Source organism: Asparagus officinalis, chromosome 10 (genome assembly GCF_001876935.1).
Source record: "Asparagus officinalis chromosome 10, Aspof.V1, whole genome shotgun sequence".
NCBI lineage: Eukaryota > Viridiplantae > Streptophyta > Magnoliopsida > Asparagales > Asparagaceae > Asparagus > Asparagus officinalis.
Window position 1 is genome coordinate 9,456,866 of NC_033803.1, and position 11,792 is coordinate 9,468,657.

General features: G+C 39.2%; 2 protein-coding genes across 2 annotated transcripts in view; one reads left to right on the top strand and one right to left on the bottom strand.

Annotated features, from left to right (window-relative positions):
- The window catches only part of LOC109825150 (ubiquitin-like modifier-activating enzyme 5), a 21,086-nt gene extending 12,774 nt beyond the window's left edge, over nt 1-8,312 (bottom strand). The window contains exons 1-7 of the mRNA XM_020391891.1: nt 8,154-8,312; nt 8,016-8,084; nt 7,828-7,914; nt 6,644-6,772; nt 5,915-5,983; nt 4,800-4,945; nt 4,652-4,692 (exon numbers count right to left, since the gene is read on the bottom strand). Coding sequence (XP_020247480.1) covers nt 4,652-4,692; nt 4,800-4,945; nt 5,915-5,983; nt 6,644-6,772; nt 7,828-7,914; nt 8,016-8,084 — 541 coding nt within the window. The 5' untranslated portion in view covers nt 8,154-8,312. The remainder of the gene's footprint in view (nt 1-4,651; nt 4,693-4,799; nt 4,946-5,914; nt 5,984-6,643; nt 6,773-7,827; nt 7,915-8,015; nt 8,085-8,153) is intronic.
- Nucleotides 9,051-11,792, top strand: part of LOC109826427 (F-box protein At1g67340-like) — a 4,101-nt gene continuing 1,359 nt past the window's right edge. Inside the window, exons 1-4 of the mRNA XM_020393460.1 lie at nt 9,051-9,068; nt 10,945-11,177; nt 11,272-11,434; nt 11,725-11,788. Coding sequence (XP_020249049.1) covers nt 9,051-9,068; nt 10,945-11,177; nt 11,272-11,434; nt 11,725-11,788 — 478 coding nt within the window. The remainder of the gene's footprint in view (nt 9,069-10,944; nt 11,178-11,271; nt 11,435-11,724; nt 11,789-11,792) is intronic.

Consider the following 11,792-nt stretch of genomic DNA (forward strand, 5'->3'; position numbering starts at 1 on the left):
CAGACATGGTATCCGTGCACATCACACGTGCACATCACAGGTACAAAAGAGGAGATCACTCTCTTGCCAGAGACTCACACAAAGAAAGAGACAAATTCTTTCTATCTCACTCTCTTCTCTCTAAAACTCTTCTTCACTCTCTTTCTTTTCTTTCTCCGACTGATGCTCACTGCCTCGATGCTCTAAACCACCTCCTCTCACCCCCATTTTATAAGTTACAAAAATAATAAAATATTCATGAATGGGTAGGTGAGGCATTGACAAATGAGCTGCTAAAAAAATAATAAAATATTCATGAATGGGTAGGTGAGGCATTGACAAATGAGCTGCTAACTTTGGAAAAAACAATCCCAAAGTAGGTAGATGAAGACCGTAGGTGAGGCATTGACAAATGAGCTGCTAACTTTGGAAAAAACAATCCCAAAGTAGGTAGATGAAGACTTTTTTTTTAAAGTCACGTTTTTCACAAATCTCCACCTTGACTTTGAAAATGAAGGTCTTTTCTTTACTCTTGCTGTCTCGCCAGAAGCCCCTTACGGGCTTAACCTTCACTTTGTCGAACTCCAAGCAATTCGAGACAATGCTCGAACTTGCGCGAAGGTACGGGCTTCGTCATCATATCTGCTGGATTATCTGCAGTACCAATCTTCTCAATCCTGATGACTTTAATTTCTCTGATAAAATGATACCTGACATCTATATGTTTGGTTCTTTCATGATACATCTGATGCTTCGTCAAATGTATAGCACTCTGGCTGTCGCAAAATACCGTAGTAACACCTTGGTGTAAGCCGAGATCTTCAACCAAACCTCTCAACCAAATGGCTTCTTTCACTGCTTCTGTCACTGCCATGTACTCTGCCTCTGTGGTAGACAAAGCAACTGTCGACTGTAGAGTCGCCTTCCAACTAATAGCACTACCTGAAAGAGTGAATATATAACCTGTCAAGGATCGTCTCTTATCCAAATCACCCGCATAATCTGAATCAGAATAGCCACGTATTCTACAATCTGAGTCTGTGTTCCTGCCAAAATACAAACCAATATTAGCAGATCCTCTCAAATATCTAAGTATCCATTTCACAGCCTGCCAATGGACCTTTCCAGGCTTATCCATGTACCGACTCACAACACTGACTGCATGTGAAATATCTGGACGGGTGCAAACCATCACATACATAATGCTTCCAACTACACTCGCATAAGGAACATGAGACATGTACTGCTCCTCCTCAGTCTGAGGTGACAAATCTGCTGAAAGACGAAAATGAGCTGCAAGCGGAGTCTTCACAGGCTTGGCATCAAGCATGCCAAATCTCTCCAACACCTTCTTAATGTATTTCTCCTGAGATAGGAATAAACTTCCTTCTCGCCTGTTCCTGTGGATCTCCATCCCTAAAATCTTCTTTGCTGCTCCAAAGTTCTTCATCTCAAACTCATGTTTGAGTTGAGATTTCAACTCGTTGATTTCTGACATATCTTTAGCTGCAATCAACATGTCATCAACATACAAAAGCAAATATACAAAAGAACCATCATTGAGCTTTTTATGATAAACACAACTATCATATTTACTCCTAGAGTAACCATGCTCAAACATGAAAGTATCAAATCTCAAATACCACTGCCTCGGAGACTGCTTCAACCCATAAAGAAATTTCTTCAACCTGCACACATGATCTTCTTTACCTTCAACAATGAATCTCTCTGGTTGATGCATAAAAATCTTCTCCTCAAGCTCATCATGTAGAAAAGCCGTTTTCACATCAAGTTGCTCAAGCTCCAAATTAAAATGAGCAACCATGGCAAGCAACACGCGGATTGAGGTGTGTTTTACAACTGGAGAGAATACTTCATTGAAGTCCACACCTTCGGTCTGACTGTAACCTTTAGCTACCAAACGTGCCTTGTACCTTACAGAATCTGTATCCAAAGCTCCTTCTTTCTTCTTGAAGACCCATTTACAGCCAACGATCTTCTGTCCCCTTGGTGGTTTCACTAACTCCCATGTTTGGTTTTTGTGAAGAGACTCCATCTCTTCAGTCATCGTAACAGTCCAATTTGCAGCCTCATTGCCACTAATAGCCTCCTTGTAGGTAGAAGGTTCTGGAACCTCAATCGATTCTGCTACACTCAAAGCATAAGCAAGCATGTCTGCATAGCGTTGAGGAGGTCGGATCTGCCTTTTTGTTCTCCCGGTGACAATATTATATTGTTGCTCTTGTGGTGTATCAGCATCTGAAGTTGCACCTTCCTCAGTATCAACTGGTTCAACATGAGCGCCCTCAAGCACTCTCTTTGAAGTTGAGCTCTCTAGCTCCACCTGCTTGCTAGACTCCTTTTCAGTACCTGTAGTGTCAATAACAAACTCCTTTCTCGGGTGAAGCATGGATTTTTCATCAAAAGTAACATCCCTACTAATAATAAACTTAGGTGACTTGGGATCAGAACACCACAATCTATATCCCTTCACCCCAGTAGCATATCCTAGAAAGATAGCTTTCTTTGCTCTAGGTTCAAGCTTACCATCATTAACATAAAAATAAGCAAAGCAACCAAATACTCTTAAATGAGAGTAATCAGCAGGGGAACCAGACCATACCTCTTCTGGAGTCTTGAAATCAATTGCTGTGGAAGGAAATCTGTTTACCAAATAGCAAGCTGTATTAACTGTCTCGGCCCAAAAAACTTTTGACAAACCGGCATTAGAGAGCATGCATCGAGCTCTCTCTAAAAGTGTTCTGTTCATCCTTTCTGCAACTCCATTTTGTTGTGGTGTATGTCGAACTGTACGATGACGCACAAGACCTTCATTTTCAAAGTCAATGTGGAGATTTGTGAGAAACGTGACTTTAAAAAAAAAGTCTTCATCTACCTACTTTGGGATTGTTTTTTCCAAAGTTAGCAGCTCATTTGTCAATGTCTCACCTGCCCATTCATAAATATTTTATTATTTTTGTAACTTATAAAAGGGGGGTGAGAGGAGGTGGTTTAGAGCATCGAGGTCGTGAGCATCAGTCGGAGAAAGAAAAGAAAGAGAGTGAAGAAGAGTTTTAGAGAGAAGAGAGTGAGATAGAAAGAATTTGCCTCTTTCTTTGTGTGAGTCTCTGGCAAGAGAGTGATCTCCTCTTTTGTAATATTCTCTTTTGGTGATTAGTGAAGTTCTCTGCTGTTCTCACCCGTGTACGTAGGTCATACTGACCGAACCACGTTAAATCCTGGTGTGTTGTTTTCTATTTGTCCACTCTTGTATAGACATCTTCTGTGTCTGTGAAGCCCCTCCGCTGTAACAAACTGGTAACAGAGCCTGCTTAGAGTACGTGTATCTGCTTATCGTATGCTCTGTGGCTGTCACTAAAAGTGGATCATCCACATCAGAAAATAAGTTAGATTATCATTTACTCTTTAAAGGCACTGGGTACTATTCACGTGTATGGTACTATTCAAAAGTACTATTACTATTCATACGTACGGTCACTATTCATACGTACGGTTACTGTTCACAAATACGATGCTGTTCATAAATACAGTTACTGTTCCAGTTGGCTTCAAGATGTCTTCTGCAAAGTACAAAGTGAAGAAATTCGATGGGAAAAACAGCTTCAGTTTGTGGAGAGTAAAAATGAGGGCTCTTCTAGTACAACAAGGATTGTTGAAGGTCTTGTCCGGAAATGATAAGTTGCCGGAATCTATGCCCGATGACGAGAAAGAAGAGCTGGAGATGAAGGCGCATAGTGCCATACAACTCTGTTTGGCCGATGAGGTCCTACGGGAGGTTGCCGATGAAGATACCGCCGCCGGTTTGTGGCTCAAGTTGGAGAGCTTGTACATGACGAAATCTCTAACGAACAAGCTTTACTTGAAGCAACGCCTCTTCACCCTTCGCATGACGGAAGGTATGCGAATTAAAGACCACTTAGATGAACTTAACACTATTCTTATGGATTTAAAGAATATTGATGTTAGAATCGACGAAGAAGATCAAGCACTCATCTTGTTATGTTCATTACCTCATTCCTATGAAAATTTTGTCAATAGCATGTCATACGGTAGAGATACACTTTCTTTGGAGGATGTCAAATCAGCCTTACATTCAAAAGAGTTAAGGCAGAAAGTATATGTCGTAGGAGGAGAGGATCAAGCTGAAGGCTTGTTCACTCGTGGTCGTCCTGAAAAGGGTGTTGGTGGTAGAGGCAAATCTAGAAACATGTCTAGATCAAAGTCCAGGCCAAGAAAAAATATTGAATGTTATTACTCTCACAGCATGCAACTGACAAGAGTAACACAGAAGCGTCCATGATTCCAGGATGTGTCTTGGTCACTAGTATGATAGACACGGAAATCATATGTAACTTGTGATCCAGTTTTGCAGGAGATATTGCTATTCCAGATGTAAAGTCAGCTTCTTTGTTTTCACAATGATAAACAAGTGATACCATGAGCAACAAATATGTAGACTAATTGATTCTTAGGCAGTTTTTAAGTTAAGACGATCACATCCTATATTGTTGTACTCATTTTCCATGTAATCTCATACTTCCACCAGACTGTACACGTTAAGCTAGTCTACAAAGGAGTTGGGCAAATTATTTAAAAGAAATATAGGTAAAACTGATCGAGACTAAAATGAACAGAGAGCATGTTCGCTTACCAGACTCCATCCACGTCTGCTTCAGCTCATTGCAAGCCGGAACAATCAAAACTAGGTATGATAATGCACCCTATGTTCCTGATGAATTGTGTAACTTATTTAGGAACAAAAGCTATTAAGTAGATGGAAACAAAGGGTAATTACCTATTTAACGACCATACGAGCCTCATAATTATCAACACAGCTCAATACAAGATCAACTCCAGTGTTTTGTGCACCTTGCTTCTTATTTCGTTTCAGGCTCTCCATGAAAACTTCAAAACCCTTCACAGTCGCAATGTTCAAGGAATAGCTCTGTGAAGAGAAAAGGAAGGAATGAAAATGATTGTGTACTAAATGAAGTCATTCTGAAGAAATATAATATCAAAATAAATAAATACCTGCAGTTGAAAGTTAAGAGTACTACAAGACTCGGGGTCAATTGTTCATGTAGAATAGGACATTATTATTACGCTTCATGTTTTTGACATGTCAGAGTTAACCTGCATATCTAACGCCGACGAATTTCTCTCTGTCAACACATTGTGAGTATGATAACTATGTAGAACTAATCCATTGTTTATGTTGCACCAAAAGGAAGAGTTTTGTAGAATCTCTTCCCTACATCACACTCTACTTACTCCTTCATGTGGTTACTCTTCTGCCTGGCTATAATTCTGACGAGGCAAGAGCAAATTGCAAAAGTACCAGGTCTCACACATAGTAGTATAGAGTAAAATAAGCAATTCAACAAAAACTCCATAAATAAATTTTTACTAGAATAAGTCTATTAGCAGTGTGATGTAGGAGTAATGAATGTAGACATAGATATAAACAAATCTGAGCAAAGAAAGGTATTAAATAAAGTTATATTCTGAAAGTAATAAATAAATATGAAAAGGGATTGTCAGTCTCCCTAGACTCACTAAGCTCCATACATTCTCCAAAACCCCAACAATTCTATCAAAATGAAATCAACTTTGTATCGACATTTCTAACATTAGGGGGCAAATTGAACAGGGTTGATTAAAAGCATGTGGCTCTTAATTGGAGAATGGGAACTATTTTACAGTAAATTTATCATCTTTTTCTTCTTCTTGATGCTTTATTAGCCAATAAAATGCAGCTTTGTATTAATCTTTGAGCTCCAAACATTAAACAGTAAAGACTACTAGACTAAATAATGGTATTTGGCTGGTATTTTAAGATCTAATAAACAGAAAATAAGTGGGAGCATGGCCAGTAAATGATATACAATATCCCACATAACACAGTGACACCTACTTCTAGTACAACTTCTGGGTTGATATCCGAAAGAGTCTGCACGGCAGCATCTGTCTTGGTCAAGCCAGCCTACAATGGAGCAACAAGTTCAGAGAGTGAGGCTATCTCCATAAAACAAAAACTATTGTTAATGGTCAACAGGAAGATGGTTTCTATCTATATCAATATCTTAAGCTATAAATTATAACCAACAAAGGCTTATTTTCGCTTTAGTACCCCAAATTTTTGCCATATTTTCACTTTGATACCGTGAAGTATTTTTTAACACGTTGATACCCCAAACTCCCAAAGTTTTGATCTCATTTCACTTTGATGCCAGTATTTCTTTAAAACTTTAATACCCCGATTTCAATCTTATTTTGATTTGATATCCCATCCATATTTCACTAAATTTTCTGCAATATTTAAAATACGTCCTTAGCATGTGATACATTTATATCCAGTATAACCAGTTGATAAGCTGGAGATAAAATTTAATGGAAACCTAATGGATGTAGACAGGAGTATCAAAGTGAAATGAGATTGAAATTTTAGGGAATCAAAGTGTTAAAAGGTGAAATGGGATTGCAAAGTATTCAAGTTTTAAAAAATACCTTGGGGTATCCAAGTGAAAATTGGGTAAACTTTGGAGTACCAAAGTGAAAATAAGCCAAAAATATATAATATGAAAAGCAACCACATTCCAGCAAAAGAAGAAAAAGAAATATAAGTGATGAAGGACAACCATGCCTGATCAGGACGAAAGAAAAGCGTATTCATGTTCACCAACTCCTCTGTGTCATAGTCATATAACAATAGCCGGCCAATTCCACAACGTGTAAGCATCTCTACAGCAACACTGCCCACCCCACCTATTCCCTACAACAATGGTAGATGAAGTAAACACGATAAACAAGAAAGAGTATTATTATTATTATACTATAAAATCTCAAGTTCACCTTTCTCACCACCTAATTTTTCTTGATTCCAAATTTTAATATAGACTAGAGAACTAGAGATCAAAGTTAAAGATGGCAAGTGTACTGTTAGTAAAGCAAAAGTATTTGGACGAAAAAATGAAAAATCTATAATGACTTGTTTGGTAGTCAGGAATGAGAGGAACAGAATGCCAATTCGGAAGCTAGAAATCTCATTCCCACTTCTCATCAATTTCCACTTTATATGGGAATGACCATTCCAAAAAATAAAAACAAACTTTAAATATACCATGATTAATTATTAATTATTAATACAAAAATATTGTCAATCCCACTTGATTCTCTAATCTCAACCAAATGTGAGAATGGAAATGAGCATTTCATTCCTACACTATTCCATCTTGTTTCTCACTTCATTCCGTTCTCACTTGACCCAATATCCGCATACCAAATGAGGTGTAAAAGTGTGCAATGCATTATGTGTATACATGAATGCCAAACACAGTCAAATTTGAGGTCACATCTTGTCATCCGTGAACATACTAATCACATTTTCCGGTGCTAGAGAGTGGGCAATGGTATGTATCTATGTTACCCATACTATTTTAACAACAAAAAGGAAAGCATTAGTTTGGATTAAATTGGTATGGGTACATGACCAAACAATGAACAAATACTCCAATATCACCACAGAAGTAAACAAACATGCATTATCGCTAGTTCATGTGCTAATGTGCAAACCAATATTTCCAATCAGAGTGGTTAAAGAACTCGGCAAATTGAGACATACTACAGAAACTCCATATACTAAGTGTCACTGCAATTGTCAAAACACTGCCCCTCAACTGTATATCTTCGGTCTGCAACTATGCAAAATTAATCAGCTCCTGATCTAATAGTGAGATCATTATTTCTACTCAAATGCCATGGCGCATATTATCTATCACCTTTACGAAGAAGAAAACATACAACTGTGGCAACCGAGAAACCCCGTACCCTTTCATAGTTCTCCACAATACCCATTCTCTGAAGCGCCATTAGCCTACCGTAGGGGTTGCTATCCACCACCTCAGCACTCGTATCCTGCACCCCTCAAAATCAATCAAATCTCACACAACATTCAAACATCAACAGAAGATAATCAACAACAACAACAAATTCAAAGCTTTGCACAATGTAGAGACCTTGACTTTGGAACGCCGAGGATTCCCCAATTTCGCCATGCTCACGATTTTGCCTACTCTTTGCTGCATCTACAGAATTCAGTAGAAAAGATTAGACTTCTAAGCAATTGAAAGTATCGCAAGAATTAAAGATTGCACCTTGTCGATGGAATCATTGTAATTTTCGCTTTAGGGTTTCGAGATCTTTGAGCAGCGATCTCAGTTCTTGATTCATGGCCCCCTTTTCTCTCTCTCTCTCAGTGTGCTCAGAGTTATTCCCCGCTTTAATACAAAATAAATGCTAAGGATTTGCGGGGTCAGTTAAGGCCGGCACGGTTTTTTTTATTTTTTTATTAATTGAGTCTAAATTCTTAAATTTCACCAAGCTAAACCTCAAATTATGAGAAGAGTGGTGTTAGGGACACACCCCCTAACACACCACCAACCACACCCCCTCTCTCCCATCGCTACAGTAAACCGGGCCCCACATGGGATTTTAAAATTTTTTATGAGGAGGGTGTGGTTGTTGGTGTGTTAGGGGGTGTGTCCCTAACATTATTTTTATGAGAAAGAATTCTATGGGACCATCTTATAAAAAGGGTGCTCTACACCGCTCGTGGATAGTTAGAGGGCTAGTATAGTAATTTTGACTATCATATAATGGTATAATTTAACCCACTCTTTTAAGGGCGGTGTAATAGAGTCCCTACTTTTAAATTATATATGATCACTTTTGGGCAGTTATTTTTATCTCAAAAGGAAAATTGGGAAGGTGTTGATCTTTTATTGCGGTTTTTTCCTTTTTCTCTTAAAAATCCAAAGTTGAAGAAATTATCCGGTTTCGAACTTTACCACGTCATTAGGATGATGTGGTCCATCCACCCTATCAAAATTTGTCATATGCGCCACTTAATTATCCTATTTTCACTTTATGGGAGATCAGATTTTTTTTTTTCTTCTAGATTTGGATAGAGTTAATTGCCTGGGATTTCTACAATTTTTGCTATGTTGACTTCTTCTAATTATAGTTTGTTTTTATCTTATGAAGATTGTACAATGAGGGTAGCAATAATGGTACACATGGCAACTTCTAATAGGACCAGTGTACCAAATCATCTTTTTTTCCCTAAGGAAAATGGGCAAGCCTCTACCAAATCATCCTTCATGAAGATTGACATAGAAAAATTAATGTACTGTGATATTTTCTCACAGCGTGACACAATTTGTCTGATTTTTTTAGCGCAAATTAAGAAAAACCCAAAACTTTGTCCTGCCCACCGAACCCAATATTCTAAAAAGTCTCAAATTACCCCCAAAAACTTTTGGTTTTTCTCATTTTTAACGTAAATTTTAAAAAGCCCCAAAACTTTGCCTTACCCATGGAACCCATTACTCTAAAAAGTTTCATATGACCCCCAAAAACTTATTAGTTTTTTGCACAAACTACCCACAGCTGCCCAAAGTGTCTGTAGCAGTTGGAGAACATTATTATTTATCTAATTTTGATCTCACCTTAGTTTATATATAGGGCTCATCTTCTTATCTTTTCCTTGTTTTGTTTTTTCCCCCCTTTTGTTTTCTCGTTGAAAATTTTTAAGTTTTGGATAGTTATATGGGACTTTTTGGGTTTTGGGTTCCCACAAAGAAATTATTGAGAGTTTAACAAAGTTCTAGGAGTCTAGTGGGAAAAGCCCAAGTTTTGATGGGCTTAGTGAAATTACCTTTGAAATGTCATTTTTGCCTAAAAAATTAAAGTTTTACTCAAGCCACTCACTTCAAAAATCTCTATTGTATCCAAAAAACACTTTAATGTATTTAAATCTACCTCGTGCATTTCAACTGTTCATTATGCATATTATTTAGTCGTAAGTTATATTTGCAGTGAGTTGCTATATATTGTCATAAAATACTTTTAGAAAAGTGAATAAATGAATAAACTTTGGGGTAACATAGTAAAAATAAGGGGAAAATGTGTCCAGGCCCCAAAAACAGAGACTTCATGTGCTGCAACCCCTTCTAGTTTCCCCCATGTGGTTCAGCCCCTTGAAGTGTGACATTTTGTGCTGCAGCCCCTTTTTAACAATTATTACATGCCAACTAAACTAAAATCCCCAAAATAACCTTACCCCCTCTCCTCAATCCTTCAAACCCAGTTCTCTCTCTCTCTCTCTGGCGAGATGGGGAGCGACGGCGAGCTACCGCGACGAGGTCGGGCGGAGGAGAGGAGGGGAGGCGGCGACGAACTCGGGGGAGGCTTGGGAGCCTGGGCGGAGGTGGCGACGGCGAGGAGGGCGAGGGCCAGAGCGACGAGCTTGATAAAACCCTTGTTTTTAAAGAGAGAGAGGGGAGAGAGAGGGGAGAGAGAAAGAGAGAGAGAGAGAGAACTGGGTTTGAAGGATTGAGGAGAGGGGGTAAGGTTATTTTGGGGATTTTAGCTTAGTTGGCATGTAATAATTGTTAAAAAGGGGCTGCAGCACAAAATGTCACACTTCAAGGGGCTGAACCACATGGGGGAAATTAGAAGGGGCTGCAGCACATGAAGTCTCTGTTTTTGGGGCCTGGACACATTTTTCCCTAAAAATAAACCTAAAATGATTACTTAATTTGGTCTTTATAGAGGGGAAAAAACCCAGTTTAGTTTTGGTGAATATGAGCAAACCCCCTTTAAGTATAGAGATTATCGCAAAACCCATTTTTAACTTTTAGATATAAACAGAAAACCCTATATTTAATTTTGTGATTTTATCAGAAAACCCCTAAAGCTTAAGGGGGTTTTCGGTTAATCATCCGAAGTTAACGAGGTCGCGAAGAGGAAAGTAATTTCCAGAAAGCAGCAAAACAATCCGGTCAACGGAAAACAGTACTACTCACCCGTAGTTCGCGGCACAAGCGAAGGGCAAAAGAGTAAATTACTATCCACCATCGCCCACCTCCTTTCATATTTAAACAGCTTCGTTTCACCTCTCCTCCACCCCCCCTCCTCTCTACCCCCGAGCTATGCGAACCGCAGAACCCGACCCGGAATCGGGAGCCTCACCCCAAAAGGCAGAAATTCGTCGGCAAAGATCCGCCGTCGAACCTCGATCTCTTCGACGCGTTGCCCGACGACCTGATCGTCTCCGTCCTCTCCCGTCTCAGCTCCTCCGCCGGCTCCCCTTCCGATCTCGTCAGCGCACTTGTCACGTAATTCTCTCCAAAAATTTTCCTAATCACTTTCGGAAAGTTTTTGTCTTTTTTATTTTTATTTTATTTTATTTGTTTGTTTGTTTGTTAGCAGATGCAAGAGACTGAACGCGTTAGGTTCGAATGCTTCGGTTCTCTCGAAAGCGTCGAGGGAATGTTTGGTGATGAGGGCGAAGAACTGGTCGGAGTCCGGCGACCGCTTCTTGAAGCGGTGCTCCGACTCCGGGAATCTCGAGGCCTCGTTTACTCTCGGCATGGTCAGTTCACTCTTTTTTTATCTTTTTTTTACGCAGTCCCTCAAATCTTTCATATGATGTTTTGGAATTAGCAAATCTTTTAGGCGCTTTTTGACATAGTCCTCCTCGTATTCATATTTTCAAACTAGTCCCTCAAATCTTTTGACATTTCTATGTAGTCCCCTTCTACTGCCAATATTTTGGGGAATAACTTGAACATAGGAAAGACGTCGGGGACTAATTTGCAAAAGAACCGTTTTTTTTTTAACCGAAGGGTCCAGTTTAATCCCTCGCCATTTTCGTATTTGCAGATCAGGTTCTACTGCTCGGAAATGAGACTGAGCGGTCTCTCGCTAATGGCACGTGCCGCCCTCGGCTC